The 19,576-nt window shown below is 42.6% G+C and overlaps 1 protein-coding gene across 2 annotated transcripts in view; it reads right to left on the bottom strand.

Moving 5' to 3' along the window:
• Window positions 1-19,576, bottom strand: part of PDZRN3 (PDZ domain containing ring finger 3) — a 272,619-nt gene that overhangs the window by 236,361 nt on the left and 16,682 nt on the right. Inside the window, exons 2-4 of one of the 2 annotated variants that reach the window (XM_044933793.2) lie at window positions 17,648-17,734; window positions 14,923-15,138; window positions 9,641-9,748 (exon numbers count right to left, since the gene is read on the bottom strand). In XM_044933793.2, the coding sequence (XP_044789728.2) occupies window positions 9,641-9,748; window positions 14,923-15,138; window positions 17,648-17,734 (411 nt within the window). The remainder of the gene's footprint in view (window positions 1-9,640; window positions 9,749-14,922; window positions 15,139-17,647; window positions 17,735-19,576) is intronic. The other variant, XM_025273086.3, reaches the window with a different exon arrangement.

The raw sequence follows: 19,576 nt of genomic DNA, 5'->3' as shown, positions 1-19,576 counted from the left end.
CAGTGGTGTTAGGCATTTTATAGCAATAAACTATTTTTAAAGTAAGGTCTGTACATTTTTTAAGACAGAATGCTATTGCCACTTAACAGTATAGCATGAACATCACTTTTAAATGCTCTGGCAAACCAAAAAGTTTTGTGTGACTCGCTTTATTGTGATATTTGCTTTATTGCAGTGGTCTGAAACTGGACCCGCAGCGTCCCCATGGTATGCCTGAACAGTTTTCATATTTTACAGAAGAAAGCACTGCTGGGAGAGAAGAAACTTGTCCAAGTTTGCATGGTTGGCAATAGGAAAACTAGAATTAAAAGTCTGATCTGAGTCCAGAGTCCATTGACTCCTAACCACTCTATATGCTGACTGCCTTTCTTATGACCCTTGTGTCAGCTACCTTCTTCTGTCCACTGGTCTGACATGGAAACTCCCCAGAGCCAGGGACCACATAGGAGCTCACCATTCATCCTGGCCTATCTCAGTATTAGGGAGAATACAACTTGCCTCCAACAGGTGAACACACGCCTGCTGATGGTTTTTCTTCTACCAGGGGCCTAAGAACTCACACAACATAAAGATCTTCAACAAGCCCACGACCAGAGATCACTCTATATAGTCCATTCCCTCTTCAACTCTTTAAATAAACACCTAATATGACTTGCATGTCTTTGGTTAATGAATTCTCAAATCAACATGTGTAGAAACACTAATGTCCCAGCAACAGTCACTCTAGGAAAAGAACAAAAACTGCCTCCTTTGACTACAGACTGTCAGCATCTTCTACTCTGCCCCAAAGTTTCTCCAGATATTGAAAAATAAAACATAAGTATATTTAGCTTATTTTAAAAAACAGACCGACATGTTGCTTTGGGGAGTGGCCAAGAAACCATAAGCTCTTAGGCTTCTAGTTCTCTTGGTCCCCAGAGCTGTCAACTGACTCACTAGGAATAGCGGGAAAAGAGAAAGTGATAAAGGATGGAAATTAAGAGAATCAAACAAGCCAAAAGGAAGCAAGGAGTGCCATCCTCAGGAGAAGAGGGGGTGGGACCCAGGCGCTCTGCACTTCAAATGACAGTCAAAATAGACACAGACAAGTAGACAAAACAAAAGCCAAAGGCCCCTTGGAGCGGTGTGGCAGAGAACAGCATCCCAGCTGCCCTCCCCTGGAGGCTCATGGGAAACATTCGCCATCATTAGACATGATGCTGCAAAACCATGCTGCTGCAGCTTCCCCTCCTGGGCTATAGGGAGCTTTCAGTGAAAGTAGCATAACCGCAAATCAGCACTTGTAGCTGCCAATCCCACTGAGTCTTCCCTGTGTAATTCCCACAGGACAGTTCCTAATCTAACACTCCCTCCTCCTGCCCAGTCCCCTCATCTGTAGGCCCAGTGCTCAGATTCTGTTTCCAAACAATGTGGATCCACTGCTTTGAAAGGTTCCCCCAGGGCTTCTCCCACAGAGCTTATTTTACATACAATTCATAGTTGTCAGACCATCCCAAACATCCTGGAGTAGGAAACGGCAACCCACTCCAGTATTCTTGCCTGGAAAATTCCATGGACAAAGGAGCCTGGCAGGCTACAGTCTGTAGAGTCGCGAAGAGTCATACACGCAGCCCCAACATTCCTTCCAAATTTGATAAAAGTGCATCCAGCTCTTTGTGTCTTATACCAACAGACTGAAAGACAAAAGCTTATTTAAAAAAAAAAAAAGTGACATGGGTTCTTGTTCTCAAACCCCCCACACTTAAGGGTCTAGAAGACAACTGAACAGAAACTGTATCTTATCTGCACTGTTGTCAAGGATTTGCTGTTTTGCTGTTGTTGGGAAATTACCAAAGACTTAATTTTTGGACCTAATCTTCATCGGAAAAATGTAATGGGGATGCCAGTCACTTCTGATTTATCCTTGATTTTAAAGCACTTTGTGGAAGAGCTAATTAACTCTTCTTACTAAGGGTCGACCCAGAGGGATAGATTTAAAATTTCTGTGGAGTCACAACTCCCACACAAAACAGTGTCAAGAGACAGTGAACTCGGATCATCTGGGCAGAGGACGGATGGGAGGGGGAGCTTCCAGAGGCTGCCCACACAGTCTGTACCCGGGGCCACATGCTAGGAGCTGGTGGAAAGGAGAATGACAAGTAACTTCTGAAGGAAACACACAAGCAGGAGTCAACACTGTGATATGTGAAATTCAAAAGAAACTTCTAGCTCACCACAGTTTTCACTTTTATTGTTTGTGTGGATTATAAGAGTGAACACTCACTTCTGGGCAGAAGAATTCCAACATTCCAGAAATGTGACTTTAAAAACTTAAAAGTTTCCCCATAATCCCACTCTACAACTTTATTTAAAACCTTAAAATGTTTTATTAAGGCAGAGTATTTTTTTTCCTGTGGAAAGACTAATATATATACAAATGCCTTTAAAACAAACTGCATCATAGCACATGTTCCAGTCTTCACCTAGTGTATCTGGCTGGTGTGCAGTGATATCTGTTACAAAGATGTTCACTGAAAACCCCAGTCTGCCTTTTCTATTCTTTTTGAAAAACTGGTTTTAATGGCAAAATTGTAACAAGAAAATAACAACAGCAATAAAATCAAGTCACTACAGTTATTAGAAAAAAATAATACATATTATTTTTTTAAAGGCAACTGGGAGTAGAGGAAATACTTGGTGTTAACTGATCACATTGTTAAGTCTGGAAAGTATATCTTCCTGAAACACATCAAGGTTTTCTCAACAGTCCTATAGTAGCAATACATTCGGGCTAAAACATGCAAGGGAAAAACAAATCTCAGAAGTATTATTGCTGACTTACACACTTGGCTTTGGTATTGAGTTCTTGTATAAGATACTAAAATTTTAATTTGGGGAAAAAAAAAACCCAATTCTTTATATTTGCACTTAACAGCAAAACTCCTTTGACTTATGTTATCTTCAAGCTCTACCCAAACATGACAGGCATGGGAGACAGAGTGTAATTCTCTTCTCATTTTAGAGACGAAGAAACTGAGGCTCAGCATTTAGGACACTAAGACCACAGAGTGAATAACTGAGTAGAAACCTAAACCCCAGGTTTAGGTTTAATTTTTATTTAAATCTTGGGGCTCTTTCCACCTCAGTGTGTGCCTTTCAATAGTAAGGAAAGGAGTTGCCTTAATTTTGCCAGAACTTCTACTGCTGCAGGACAGGTTATAAGAATATGTCCTTAAACGCAGGGCGGGGGGGAACCAAGATCCAACAAAGGTATTGTTATCTGTATTTTACATCTGAAGACTGAAAAGAATGGCTGAAACATTATTATTAAATATGCACTACGCCAACGAAAGCTGATACATTATTATTAAATACGCACTTTGCCAATGAAAGGAGACTCATTACTTCCAAATGATAATGTTGTCATTCCAAAAACATCTGCGTCCATCCAGAGATAACAAATCCAGAGTCAAACTGTCCCCCCACCTCTCTTGTGTCCAAGGCAAACATCTCTAAATGGTCACTACATTCATCCCTCTCAATCCAGATACTGTCTCAGAATCCTTCCATGACTCAATCCAGGGTTCAACACTGGCACCAATCGCAGTTAGTATCTAAGATGAAACTCTAGTCTCTGCCTCTGGAAACAGAGCTGGAATCCATTACTAATAAGGGGTCTCTAAAACCTGTTTATTTGTGCAGCTAAAAAAGAACTTCTCAACATAGCTTGTATTATACCATATCTCTTTCATCACAATAGAGTATTTGTGCAACTGAGACAAAGTTAGAGATCTCAAATTGACAAGAATAGGTCGTACTTCTTAAGACAGTAACTGATACAGAATTCTTTCCTCTCTGCTGAGTGTGGCGCACATCACTGCAGAGGACAGGGGCAGAGACCCACATGTTTATTTTGACTATTACCCCCAAATGGCTTGTGCATCTCTCTGCCTGTTTAGCAACAGTAAGTTTCCTGTACACAGTTACACAAGAAATACTGAGCCTTTCTTTCCCCTATCATGAAAGAAGAGTATAATTGTAAAATCATATACTTTATAGCATATTTTTCCTGAAAAAAATGGAACTAAAAATAGTGTGGAGATATTTCAAATAATTTCCATCAACAATTTTTAGTTCACTGATAACATCTAAGTAAATATCAGCGAGTTGATTCAAAAGAAGAGAGTATATTCATTACTATTTCAAAAGGGATCCCTCTAGGAATTACCAATTCTCAAAGAAGAAGAAAAAATTAACCATGCAGATTTGGATTGGAATTGGACGTAATGATACAGGCATAGATTTCAAAATATTAATACCTAAAAGGACGAATGAAGAAATACATGGAGAGATGTGTGCTGTTGTTGATGATAATGTTGTGTGCATGCATAGGTATTTATATTTTCTAACTGTCTGCTGAGAGTGCCTAGGAACAATGAAACCTCAAGTATAATGATCATGCTAGCAGCTGATTTTGATGTCTAAATACCACTCACACTCCACTCAATGGAGTTAGAGCTACTGGGAAAAAAAGTGGACTCTAGAGCTGGGGCCAGCAAAGTACAACATGAGCCTGGGACACCTTGAGGTTCCAGAAACTAACAAGTGCTTAAAAAGTGATGGGAACACGTCAAAGGATAGAGGAACTAGTTAGAAAGAGATCCTTCTGGCCCAAACTGGCCAACGTGAGTCCATACTGAAACTGGCAAAAAGAGAGATGGAGATAGAAAAAATAGGGAGGAAAAAACACTTTTTCTTACAACTAATAAACACAGAAGGAATGTAGTCAGTAAATCACCATTTGTCAACCATTGTAATAATAATCAATTCAAGGAAAACCTGTAAGTGGATGTGAAAATCAGCGTATGAGAGTCTCAAAAGGATATTAACACAACCTCAACAAAGCCCCTCTACCCCGACAAGATACAAGAAAAAAGGAGAAAACAGCACCCTGCACAGCAGAGAAATCTGGCAGACAGGCCTCAACCAAGCGGGCCAAGCTGACATCACCAATAACGGGACAAAGTGACATCACGTGACTCTTGACAGGATGCAGTGAGGAGGATGCACCACCTCTTCTCCTACCCAGAATGCATGACCTGAATCCATGCCAAATTGAGAGAGTTTATACAAAAGACCTAGCCTGCATTCTGCAAAAATATCAGTAACAAGGAAGACAGAGCTGAGGCACTGCTCTAAAGGAAAGGAAACTAAAGATATAAGACAACGAAATAAAACCTATGATCTGGGATTTGCTCTTGCTATCACAGACATTGTGGGGATGATCAGAGAAATCTGACTAATGCTGTAGACAACAGTATCCTACCAATGTGTATTTCCTGATTTAGATAACTGGACTGCAGCTATATAACAGAAGGTCTTATTCCTAAGAAACACACACTGATGTATTTAGGAACAGGGGGTAGAGACAGAAAAGGATAAAGTAGATGTTAATGTTGGGGGAATCTGGGTAGAGACTGTAGAGGAATTTATTGATGTAAGTCTGAAATTATGTCAAAATAAAAAATACAGAAAAAAGGAGCATCTTCTTTTGCTTCTCCTAAAACTAAACGCCTTTCCAGGTGAATCCACTTGCCACTCTGCAGTTTTAGTTGGTGGGGGAATATTATCTTCACTAAGTAAAATCCTGCTTTACCAAGTGGCCTAGGTTGGGAATGGAAGACAGTGTTAATTCATTCCAGTCAACTCTGGCTCAGACGTTTCAGCAACGACACAGTAACTAAAGCTAGGGCAAACAGAGAATGACCGATTTACGCAAAGGCCGCTGAGGACACACAACTTCCGTGACTACACGCCTCAGTCTCCAAACCATAACACTCCCGAGATGCACACATATTTACAGAGGACCATACAAAATCAAGGTTACTGGCGACAGAGGGCTTAACTGTCCTGCCTTCACTGCATTTGGAGAATTGCATTTATTATCTCAAAGCAGAAACAGGACCTTGCATTTAACCCAGACAACTGTTAGAGAAACTCACTCACCACCAAATGAGAGGTGAGCACGATGCAAGAACAAGCTTCTGCGCGAGGCACCTGGCATCATAAGGTTTGGGAATAAGACGAATCTCTACCCCAGTCATCCTCTTTGGGGTCCCTGCCATAGCCAGAGGTACTGGTGGAAATCTACGGAAGTGATTTTCACTGTCGCAAAGAAAATCGAGGTGGGGACCGGGGATGCTAGAAGCCCTACACTGCACAGAGTCTTGGATAGTGAAGAGTTATTCGACTTTCGGGATAACTTCCCCATATCATTCCAAACATTAGTAAAGATAAAATAACACACTTTTAATAAGTACCCGAGAGCAGACTCTAACTCTGTTTTGCATATAAACACTAAGGGGGTTTGGGGGGTTGCAATTTAAATACATACAGATTACACACCCATTTTCTCAGCAGAATCACTCACCACAGCATAAAGGTGAAAGCAAGCCAAACGTCCATCAATGGAGAAATGGGTAAACAAAATATGGTATATACTTCTACACATACAGTAGAATAGCATTCAGCTTTAAAAAGAAAGGAATCCTGACACAAGCGACAAGCACATAGACAATCCTGAAGGACACAGTGTTTACTCACTTGCTTATACAGAAAGAGAAACGCTGTGTGATTCCACTTACATGGGGCACACAGAGTCGTCAAATGCATAGAAACAGAAAGTAGAAGGGGGCAACCAGGAACTGGGTGAGGGGGAGGAGGGGTGGCTTAGTGGCTACAGCTCTAGTTTGGGACGAGGAAAAACTTCTGGAGATGGGACGGTGGTGACGGCTGCACGACCGCATGGGTGTACTTAACGCCCCAGGAAAGTACACTTCAAAAGAGCGACAACGGTGAACTGCACGTTCTGTATATTTTACCACAATAAAAAAAATACATACACACAGATGTGTGTAGATCAAAGGAAGACTGCAGGTTTTTTTGGTGCCATATCATAACCACAATCTGTTCACCACCCTGGAAAATGCAACTGTGGAGGGCGATGCCAGAATCCACAGCACCGCCCACATGGACCCAGCAGACGAGTAGCTGGTGAAACCATGGTGAGTCCACACGGAGGTGCCAGAATCTGGCAATAAACATCACAGCGTCTTCTAATGTTGCCGTGCCTGAGCGTTTACACACTGATCCATGCATTTTTTTTTATAAATGATCTCCCTTTTGTTCTTCTATTCCAGGACAGTACAACAGCCACCAGTAGGTGCGTATGTATTGGGTTGGTCAGAAAGCTGATTCCGGTTCTTCCGTAAACCAGCTTACGGAGAAACCTAACCAAATAGGTTCTGGCCAAACCAATATATAAAAGTTAGTTGTGAATTTTGTTTCATGATAGTATTGATGGCATTTCACAGTATTTCTTATAAAAACCAAGGTGAGTGTGCTCGGCTCTGATGTGGGCGGGATCTACAATTCCGTCCTCAGGGAAAAAAGAGCAGCAGGAACAGGGTAACTGCTGACAACTCTGCTGAGGACGAGACTCCCTCGGTCCCTATGGATTTAATACAAGCACCCTTTCATTGGAATGAAAGTTCTTACAGTCCAAGTCTCGCGGGAGTTTGCCCACTCCTCTGAAAAGGAAGCAATCTGACGGAAAACTAGAAAACCCCTGACTCTTAGTGATAAAACCCACATGCACACTTAAAATAATCAAATTCATGCCTGGTAATAAACTCAGACAGAGATGAGGTGAACCGGGGAACATTATTTTCAAGCATGGGAATCACTGCGTCACGTCAAAAGAGATTAGAATCTGACTGAGAAGGGTACGGGGTGTCAACTGCAATTACACATCTACTGTTTCTCTATGGGGATCATCCCTTTTTCCATCTCAACACTGGGACATGATTAATATTTTACATACTGTCCAAAAGCAGAATGTGACTTACCAGAAACCGTACTGAACACTTCAAATACAGATCCCCGCTTTGCCAAGAGAAAATCCTGCCCAGCTGTACAGTGCTCATTTGCAAAACATAAGAGCAATGAAATTCCATTACTTAGAGAAACTGGCTGTTCCACCAAACCCTTGGCAACGGAAGCTGTACTTATCTTTTGGAACAATAGTCTCAGAAAATGTATTCTCTCTCTCTCTTCACAGAAGACAGTAAAGGCTGCATTTGAACTCTTGAAAGAGCGTCCTGCCCAAGCAAATTCCTGGAAGGGAAAATCCACTCCGCTGACCTGGGAAGTAGGGAGACTGACCCTAAAACATGCAGCAGAAAGAGTTCCAAGTATAAGAACTCTTCAAAAAGTCAAGGAGGATGTAGCATGGTTAATAATGTCCTTAAAACAAGATCAAGTATCCTTTTAGTAAGTAAGTTTTCACACTGCATCCCCTCCTTCTAAAGAGTAACTCTTACACCATAACTTGTTTAGTTTGTTTTCTTGGGGAGATATAACCATCTATTTTCTTGAGGATATAAACTGCCCTGAACTCTACTGCTTTGAACATTGCAGAAAGCATCCAAATTAGACCAGAAAAGCAAGACTCTATCTTTCTCTTCCCAAGGTTCCCTTCCCAGAAGCATGTGGCCACTTTTCTGTTGGTTATGTGAGCCTCCCTTGTGGCTTAACCCATGGCCAGAGCTTCCAGTCAGTCCAAGGTTTGAAATAGGCCAGAAATACACTCAAGAAGTATACATACTATGCAAATGTGTTTGGAACATAGAACATCCAGTGGTCATAGGGCCATTTTTCCAGTTTCCTATTTAACGTGCTGTATTATGGCAACAGCACATGGGCGAGCTTTTTATGGGCTTCAACGTCTCATCCTGGCTTCTCACATTTAATTTTTTTCCCCTCATAGAAAATCCAACACATTGAGCCCATGTATTCGCCCATTAAAAGAACAATCAAAATGGTCAAAATCACAAACAAAAAATAGTCACATATCAAACTTTGCAATGAGAGCCCACACAAGCAGGCCACACAAACAACTCTTTCCCTTTCAGCAGCTCGGGGCAGGCTAGGACACTGACCCTATTCCCGAGGGTCCTATGATTGGGCAGAAGTAGCTACCGCCCCCAGCAGAAAACTAGAAACCTCCTACACAGAAGTTTAAAATGATGAGTGAAGAACTGAAAATGAGAACAGTGGTGATAAGTGATCCTCCTGAAAATCAATCTTTGTCTGCAAACCCTTAAGTCAAACTGGTACAACTGACAATAGGCAAGACACAGAAAAGGGGGAATGACACATATGCAGAAATAATTGTGTGCCATGAGCTCTGAGGACATGAGAGTGATCCCGAAGCTGACACAATTACCCCCTGGTCACCGACCTGAACCGAGTCCCTGTTTGCACAACAGGGACTGCTCATCTGGTTCTAACTAACACACAGCTCCCCAGTGGTTTTCACACAAAGCTCCGACTGAAGCACACAGAACAGATGCACAGCTGCATGAAAAGAGCCAAATCGTCAACAAGCCACTCATACTTTGGCTTCTCTCTACGGAATATAAACAAAAACTTAACACCAAGGCAATCAACACCCAATGTGGTCCCACACAATCGGAGAAATCTGTCTCCCGCCCAAACAGCCACCAGTTGAGGCCTCCCTCCCCAACAAACATCTAGCCTTGAGCCGGATGAAGACTGCATGGCATTCAGCCTATAAAAGACCCTGGCAGTGTTCACATACCTCAATAATCCTGTCGTGAATTTGCAGACCTCCGTCCTTGGCTGCGGGCCCGCTGTCAACTATTTTGGATACAAAGATTCCTTCACTGGACGATCCATCTTGGTTGTCCTTTGGGTTAAAAAAACAAAGGCATGAATGCTAGGCATTAAGTTGATCGTGAAAATCAAGCCAACACTCTTAAAACAGTAATGGACTCTTGCTGGTGTCACTAGTGGCAAGGGGGTAGAAGTCAGCTGTTTCCCCTCATATCTGTTTTAAACTAAAATTAACACATGGTAAAATAATTCGAGTCAGACCAAAAGGTATAAAATGGTAAGTCCCTTCCATCTCCAACCCACAGTCCTTCTATCCCTTTGTAGCATTGATTGGCAGTTAATCCATCCTTTCTAAAACATTTTTTCTTTGGCCAGGCCGCACAGCATATGGGATCTCAGTTCTCTGACCAGGGATGGAACCTCTGCCCTCTGCAGTGGAAACTCAAGAATCTTAACCACTGGACCGCCAGGAAGTCCCTTTCCAAAACATTTTTTTTTTTTTTTAACTTTACAATATTGTATTGGTTTTGCCATACATCAACATGCATCCGCCATGGGTGTACATGTGTTCCCCATCCTGAACCCCCTTCCCACCTCCCTCCCCATACTATCCCTCTGGGTCATCCCAGTGCACCAGCCCCAAGCTTCCTGTATCCTGCATCGAACCTGGACTGGCCAAAACATTTTAATGTATCACCTTCCTAAGTGAAAGTCTTAGTCTTTCAGTCATGTTCAACTCTTTGCAACCCCATAGACTGTAGCCCGCCAGGCTCCTCTTTCCACGGGATTTCCCAGGAAAGGATACTGGAGTGGGTTGTAATGTCCTTCTCCAAGGGATCTACCTGACCAAGGGACTGAACCCATGTCTCCTGCATTGCAGGCAGATTCTTCACCACCTGAGCCACCAGGGAAGCCCATCACCTTCCTAAACATGTATCTATTCCTTTCTTATACACATAAATGGGATTATGCTCCACTCAACCTCTTTCACTAAACTGTAAAAATGTTAGAAATTTTTCACCATCTGACCCACCATCACCCTCATTTCCTTAAGTGACTAGACAATCAATCCTCACACAGGAGTAATTAGTATTGTTTCCAGTTGTTGCTTCCCTGCTGGCTGAGACAGTAAAGAATCTGCCCGCAACACAGAAGACCTGGGTTCATGGACAGATAAGTCTGGCAGGCTACAGTCCATGGAGTTGCAAAGAGTCAGACACAACTGAGCTACTAACACCAGTTAGTCGCTATTAGAGACAGTAGCACCTCCAATACCTTTCTACCTGTATTTTTAAATAAATACCTTCGCTAGTATATATTGCTGCAAATCCCTAGCAATGGAACTGCTGAGTTGAGAGTATGCATATTTTATTGATGTTGCCAAATTACCCTTCAGAGAGCCTCTACTGATAGCTCATTCAACAAAGTATATTCTCATATCCTTACAAGCACAAGTGTAATGTTAAAATTTTAAATTCAATAATCTGATGGTGAAAATAGGCTTTTGATTTTTCTTGTGATTTGCATCAGAAAACCCCACCACGAACCAGCCCCCACCTCTTCAATCCTAATGAATTCTGATCTCCAATCTCTTTGAATCCCTTGAGATCTTTCAAACTCCAGTCTGAAAGTCTCTGGGAAAGAAGACAGCTCACTGCTCAAAGTCTTTCCTTTATTTAAAATAAAAAAGCTTCAACAAACTCATTAAAAAAACAAAACAAAAAAAAAAACCCTCACAGCTTGTTCATGAACTTCTTTCCAAACAGCACCGGGATGAATACTTTCCAAGAGCGTGGATTAAATTTCTCGTGATTAACAGATGGATTTAGAAATGAAACGGCAAAAGCGCGTGTTGTTTCCGAACAAAAGGATTTAGGAAGTAAATTCAGGATGTTCCACAAAAAACTCCCAAATCCACCATCTTGGTGATTTTCCTGCCATAATGCTGTAAGAACATCTACTTCAGTAATCATTTCTCTGTACAAATACATCAAATTTGTAAAATACAAATACATCAAATGCAAATACATCAAAATTCCATTTGTTAAAAAATTAAACAAACCCCAAACCCTATATTCTAAAGACGGAGAGAGATGACTTTGAAGTCTACCCCCTGAAGTCTAACAACAGGAATCCACGGTGGGAAAACGCACACTCCCCAACTCTGCTCTCCCCTCCCTGCCCCGCTGCTCACAAAGACACACACACAACACTATATAATGTTATAATAGGACTCAAAAGAAACTAAAATCACAATGTAAAATGAGCATTAAGTGTTGTTTCCAACATCTATCCCGACAAGACAAAGATACATCTCCCGCTGCCATCTGGGTTCCCTCAACACTCTTCCGGGGGCTGGATCAGTAAGACTGTGGGAGCTGAGCTGCATCAGCCAGCCCACAAAGACACCACTGCCCAGCATGGCAGCCCTTCCCTCAGGCCTAGCGCACGCTAACCCTTTCCCGCCTGAATCTCTTTGAGACTCCTCTCTCTCTCACAGCCACTACTAAGGACTCACGAGTCGCAAGCATATCTCAGACAGAAGCACAGAGAAGTGCGACAGCTTCTATTTACTGAGTACACACCAGGTACCAGGTACATGGAGCTTCCCAGGTGGCTCACTGGTAAAGAATCATCAGCTAAAAAAGGAGACACGGGTTTGATCCCTGAGTCGGGATGATCCTCTGGAGAATGAAATGGCAACCCACTCCAGTATTCTTGCCTGGGAAATCCCATGGACAGAGGAGCCTGATGGGCTACAATCCAGGGGGTTGCAAAGAGTCAGCTAAAAAACAACAGCCAGGTACATAATGAGTGTTCTCTGTCCATCATTTAATCCTCATAAGAGCCACAAGTAGTGGTAAGTAGTATAAATATCCATTTCATAGATGAAAGAAATCTGAGACAGAGAAGTTAAGTGACCTACTCAAGGTCATACAGCTAAAAAGTGGCAAAGGTCTGTTTCCAACTAAGGATAGGCTGATTCTCTTACACAAACTCTAAATGCAACATTGTCTCCTATCGAGAAAAATTTCAAAAGTACACATGAATTCAGAAATACAGCATTCCAGGCTATGGAATATTCCACCAGAGGACCCTGAAGAGTCTCAACTGACCACAAAGGATTTATGGACAAGCTTAAGTTCCGTAAGAGGTGACGTCAATACATCAAATGAAAAGAGATCTGTGTTTACTCTGATTGAACTGCTTTGCATTTCTCGGCTGGGGAGGAAGGAGGAGATAGGGGCTGAGATTTTGGTTTTGGCTCGTTTTGCAGAATAATACATTTGAACAGATTATTTATCTTAAGGTGCATCAGAAAGTCCCAGCAAAAATCAGAGAGGGACAGGCAAGAGCAAACACCAAACTGAGGTCATATGAAGACTGTGATAAGGGATGGGAAAAGAATGTAAAAAACATAGAAAACACAAAATCAGAGAAAACCAAATCCAGAACATTCCTGATCCTCTCAGAACACCTCTGTCTATTCTTTGTTTGGAGGCTCCTCTCCTAACACATTTTAAGGCAGAGCTATGCACCAAGGTGAACCAAAATGACTTAGGATTTGTTTGGGTTTGCTGGCCTGAGAAACAGAAAAATGAAAGGGCTTGTTTCCATCCCAGGGGTGCCAGACAATGAAGTAAACTTGCCAAAGGCTGAAGGTCTGATACACCAGACTGGCTGCTGTTTCTTCAGGGACCTGAGCACTCGTGAATGGGTGATGTGATTTTGCTAAGAGCATTACGTACTGCATGGTGCAATGAAAGCCTTATGTCAGAGCCCCCCCACTGGGCTTATATCACAACTCAACCAAGCATCCAACACAGGGATTCCTTGGGAAACACACACGTCATTTGCCCTGCCTTCTACTTCCAGTAACTAACAATGAGAACACATTGTTGCTCATCCTGGCTTTTTAGCATGTTCTCAATGACCTGCCTGATTTCCAGGCAACAGGGCAGAATCCATTTAGGTTTTATTATGCTGCTGCTGCTAATCAGGACACGTTTTTAAAAACATGATGGCAAACACATGCATATGGAATTCCATTCCCTCCCCAGGGCTATGCACGGAGTTCTTGCAAAAAGACCACATAAGCCGAGAGCCCTTTAATGCTTCAAAAATCAGTCCAGTTTGTGCTTATACCACTTTTTTAAAGGAAAAAGAAAATGACCTAAAACATATTTTTTGGTAAGTCTGAGAAAAACAAAACCAAACTGCATTCTAGTGAACTTGGAAGCATCCTTTCATCCCTGGGGAGGTGCAGAAATGAAATACCATCTTTGTGGGCTTTCCCATTGTTGGCTGACAACAATTGCCAAGCCATGAGTTTGCCTCTCCGTTTCAGGCATTTTGCAAAATTCAGGCTCCCCTTTTCTATATATAAGCTTTGGTGTGCAGAGAAGAGGGCTTCCTGGTTTGGACTCTTTGGGCTACAGAAGCTTTCAAACTGTCTAAAAATGAAAAGCATCTTTCTTTACTGTAGCTGTTTCTTAAAATGGTAATGTAATGATGGATAAGGAGAGAATGAATAATTATGAATAAAAACCAACTGTAGCCAACTGTCTTGTTACATGTGCCAAGTGGCAAAAGATGTTCTCCCGATGATAAGGTGGAGGACTGAGTCCCTGTGATCCTGGGACCATGACTGAGCCAGTCAAGCCCCATTTGGCTCCCTCAGCCCCTCTCACAGCTGGAAAGCCTGACCCTCAGCAGCAGGGACTGAATCAGAGCAGCACCAAGACATGCTGCCTGGGATGGCAGCCAACCAGAAAAAAAAAAAAGGAAAAGCAAAAAAGTCCCAAGCTGACATAATTTGGGGTGTCCCAAATGGTGCTAGTGGTAGAGAATCTGCCTGCCAATTGAGGAGACACAAGAGACCTGGTTTCAATCCCTGGGTTGGGAAGATACCCTGGCAAAGGAAATGGCAACCCACTCCAGTATTCTTCTTTGGGAAATTCCATGGACTGAGGAGCCTGGTAGGCTATGGTCTATGGGGTCGCAAAGAGTAGGAGCTGTCTGAGTGATTGAGCACAGAGATAATTTTAGTTTAAGAATTCCCCTAAGATGATGGGAAGAACAAGGGTATGTCCACATCCCTAGGGCTCAGCCAAGACGGACTGCTCCCTGCCCCAACCAACCTTCATTCTATTTTAACCTCATCATCTAGAAGTGTTCTTTTTAAAACATATTTTACAAGGCAAATCATGAATCAGTTCATCATTTTAATGACTATGTACCACCTACTATTAAGCTGTCATTTTCTTGCAATAAACCATGCTCGTTTGTTGTTGAAACTGTGGCTTTGGCCAAAAGCAAAGGGAATTTAATCACAACCCGCCTCTTCTTCTCTGGCCTCTTTCTGACCATGTCCTGCCACTCCTCAGCTCTGTCTTTGTCCTTGGCCAGGTTTCCCTGGGTCTGTCCACTTTCTTTTATCTCAGTGGCCTTCAAAGATGGGTACTTGCAATGAAACACAGTGGAATGATGAAACAGTATATTAAAAATCATACTCATATTTTAATTTCATCATTTAAAATGATTCTTTAGCATGTAGCTTTTATAAGACAGGTAATATTAGTTCAATAGTAAATATATGTATAATTTGTAACCAACTATGTCCAAATTTTTTTCCTACAGTGGGTCCCTTGGACCTCAAGGAGATCCAACCAGTCCATTCTAAAGGAGATCAGTCCTGGGTGTTCTTTGGAAGGAGTGATGCTAAAGCTGAAACTCCAATACTTTGGTCACCTCATGCAAAGAGTTGACTCATTGGAAAAGACTGATGCTGGGAGGGATTGGGGGCAGGAGGAGAAGGGGACGACAGAGGGTGAGATGGCCAGATGGCATCACCGACGCGATGGACATGAGTTTGGTTGAACTCCGGGAATTGGTGATGGACAGGGAGGCCTGGCATGCTGTGATTCATGGGGTTGTAAAGAGTCGGACACAACTAAGCGACTGAACTGAAGATTGTTCAACTAAATATATTATACATGGACCTCTGATCTAGCAAACTCCTACTCATCCTTCAGAACCCAGCTTCAATGGCCTGCCCCATGATGCCTTCTTCCCTAGGGCTAACTGCCTCCCAAAGCATCTTTAGCTGAACTCAGGCACAGTTTTATCAGTGAGAACAGTGCTTCCCTCTCTAATTCATCAGTTTCTCCACCTGGACATGAGCTCCATGAAGGCAGGGCAAACATTAGTCACATCCAGATGGCTGACATCTTCTTATCCTTTAGGATTTGGCTTTATATCCCTTCCCCTCTTTCCTGATCACTCTGGGCAATGATGCCCCTTGCTCCTTGGTATGTAGCATAGCCATCCTCCCATTTTTCCCCTTCATTGTACTTCTCCCAATCTGTAATTACTCTTTATACTTGTTTCTTGCCTTATATCACCCAGGACATAAACTCAGTGACCAGAGGGATCCAGTCTCCCCAGCCAATATCTTCAAGTCCCTAGCAAATAGCCCATGTATAATGCTTAACTGTTGAATGAGTGAATCTGATTTTTCTTTCCCTTTTCCTTGACTATTTTCCTCTTAAGCTGACTAATGAGGAAGATGTTTGATTTTAGTTGACCAGTTGTGTCCAGCTCTTCGCAACCCCATGGACTATAGCCCGCCAGGCTCCTCTGTCCATGGGATTCTCCAGGAAAGAATATTGGAGTGGGGTGCCATTCCCTTCGCCAGGGGATCTTCCCTACCCAGGAACTGAACCTGGGTCTCCCGTACTGCAGGCAGATTCTTTACTATCTGAGACAAATGAGGAAATGCTGGGAAAAGGAAAAGAACAAGAGATGACACATACTTTGGGCATCCCACGTGAAAGGTGAGACTCCAGAACATATCCTCTGCTACCTCCCCAGAGCCCTCTCAGCAGACATTTTCCTGGCAGTTAAATCAACAGATCTGAATTCAGCCTCCCCTTTCTGGAGGAGGGGATCATGATGAATGGGGTGAACAAACAGCTCCAGTGAGAGGGAAGCGCAAAGGATACACCAGCCCACAAATGAGGGAACGGCCCCTGACTGATGAAAGGCAGGTAGAAGTCCTGACAAGACTGCCAGTCTTGGAGCCCCGACTCCAGCAAAGCCCCTCAGTGTAACTGCACAATCCTTTCTTCTTTTAAACTTATTTTGTATTGAGGGGGTAGCTCAGCTGGTAAAGAATCTACCTGCAATGAATGAGACCCTGATTTGATTCCTGAGTTGGGAAGATCCACTGGAGAAGGGATAGGCTACCCACTCCAGTATTCTTGGGCTTCCCTGGTGGCTCAGATGGTTAAGAATCCACCTGCAATGTGGGAGTCCTGGGTTCGATCCCCGGGTTGGGAAGATCCCCTGGATGGAGGGCATGGCAACCCACTCCAGTATTCTTCCCTGGAGAATCCCCATGGACAGAGGAGCTTGGCGGGCTAAAGTCCAGGGGGTTGCAAAGAGTCAGACACGACTGAGTGACTAAACACAGCACAGAGACAATTAACAGTGTTGTGATAGTTTCAGGTGAACAGCGAAGGGACTCAGTCATACATATACATGTATCCATTCTCTCCCAGGCTTCCCTCCTATGCAGGCTGTCTCATAAAACTGAGCAGAATTCCACACATATTAACATGACTTTTCTCAGTTCAACTGCTATCAAACTAGACATGAACTCTTCAAAGCTAAACAGCTAGGATTAGCTATTGTATGACTAGGACAATGCTACATTAGGAGACCACAACTAATCCCCCAAACCAAATCACTTTGCTGTACACCTGAAATTAACACAACATTGTAAATCAATTATGCCTTAATAAAAAACAAGATGATAAACAACCCCGAGCGTGAAGATGATAAAGGCACAATGAACTCTAACTAGAGCAGAATGAAGTGAGCGAGGTTTCCTACCCTTCACACCCCAGTCCTTGATCCCTTTCCCAGCTACATCAAGGACCTGTAAAATCCATCTCAACAACTAACATACCACACACGGCCGGCCACCAATGATGTTGAATCCCAAGGAGCCAGAGTCCCGATGCAGGACAAGAGTCAGGCTTTTTGTTTCTTCACCCTGCAGGGAATAAATGAGTTCAACATTTCATTTACATTTAGGAAAACAATGGGGGTAATTTTCTATCTAAATGGACTCATGGATTGCCAACCTGATCATTAAAAACCCTGTATCTCTAGAGAAGTTTAACCCAGAAAATTTGGGAGGCTCATGCTGAAACTCTGGTCTGTGCTGAGGAGATTACAAACATTTCTAGATCCCATCAGACCCTGCTGGTGAGCACTTAAGAACATCTGAAGACATCCAGACAGAAGTAACAAACATTTTCTCTTGGTGACACCTTGCTCTGCACACACATCTTTGCTTTGGCCAGCCCACCATAGGCTGGCTGTTTTCATCATTTGTGTTTGGGAGACTTAGGGGGAGAAACAGCGCTTAAAAAGTCAGACTCAAACATGGGTGGGAACAAGGAAAATCCTGAATCTTACTAAAAAGGGAGGAGGGGGCATTTTCACAAAGTAACGACTGTCCAGTCCTGAGGAGACGCAGACTGCTGAACAGAAAACACTCTGTTTAAGGCAGGTGGGACCACGTGAGCCACTTTAAATCAAATAAGCAGAAGTGGCCCCGGCAGGTCTCAGAGGCGCAATGTTCAACAGTCAAAGAAGAGGGAGATGCCAGGGCCCCCCAACCAACACTCTTCAGTAATAGACAGATAGATAAAAATAGATCTCACCTTCTGTGCAACTATCACTTAATAGGCTTTGACATAAATGCTAAACTCACTGATATACCACTGAAAGGGTTCCAACTATTCGAATGGTATGCAAAGGTCCACATGCACTGGCTATAAATTTGCAATTGCTTCACTCACATTTTCTGTTTAAACAGGGTATCATTTAAATGTGGCATTTAAAAAAAAGTATGAAATATTTCATTATATGCTTTCTCAAAAACAGCACTAACAGCTTATCACAAAAGAGGTTTTATTCGGATATTTGCTGCTTCCTGGTGCAACTTGTGCCTTATACTTTGGCAGGGGTTGGGGGGAATAAATGGCAACATTTGAATGACATGAATGCAGCTATCTGACTTGACCACCATGCTGGCAAAGAAAGCCACACTTTCTGACCTGCAGTGCCCAGTGGGTTTTTTCTGCCACCAGTTTCAATGTAAAATACTGTTCCACCATTGTCAATGTAAAACCCTGTTCCATATTTGGCCAGGAAAAATGCACAGCATAGCCACACGCACATTCACGCATACATTAAAGATTAATAGGTCTCAATGTGTAAAATTATCTCCCTGGGCTTAACATTCTCAGTAAACAAGCCTGTTTCTCCTGACTAGTTAGTACATTGCAGAACTCAAAATATTTTCAAAAATGTCACAGAAGTTAGCATCAATTACGAAAACGCTATAAAAAATGAAAATGATAATTTACTATTAGAAACAGGCTGTTTCTGATGGAAATAACTACATATTCGATAAGAACAAAATAACAGTCTTCATTTCTTCAGATTGAAACAAAAGATTCATTTCTGTCACTTACTCGTTACAGATAGAGTATATAAATATAAGAGAACCCAGTCTCTATCAAGCTACCGTACTTAACAAAAAAAAAAAACAGCAGAGCCTCATTAATGATAACCATTTACTTACTTAAAAAAAAAAAAAAAATCCAATCCACAGTACCACCATTCAGAGCATTTAGCTTCCCTGGTTGCTCAGTTGGTAAAGAATCCGCCTGCAATCCAGGAGACCTGGCTTCGATTCCTGGGTTGGGAAAAGTCGCTGGAGAAGGGAATGGCTACCCACTCCAGTATTCTAGCTTAGAGAATTCCATGGACTGTATAGTCCATGGGGTCACAAAGAGTCGGACACAACTGAGCGACTTTCACT

Source organism: Bubalus bubalis, chromosome 21, assembly GCF_019923935.1.
Source record: "Bubalus bubalis isolate 160015118507 breed Murrah chromosome 21, NDDB_SH_1, whole genome shotgun sequence".
Lineage (NCBI taxonomy): Eukaryota > Metazoa > Chordata > Mammalia > Artiodactyla > Bovidae > Bubalus > Bubalus bubalis.
The sequence above is the reverse complement of the archived record's forward strand: the minus strand, read 5'-3'. Positions and strand labels throughout refer to the sequence as shown.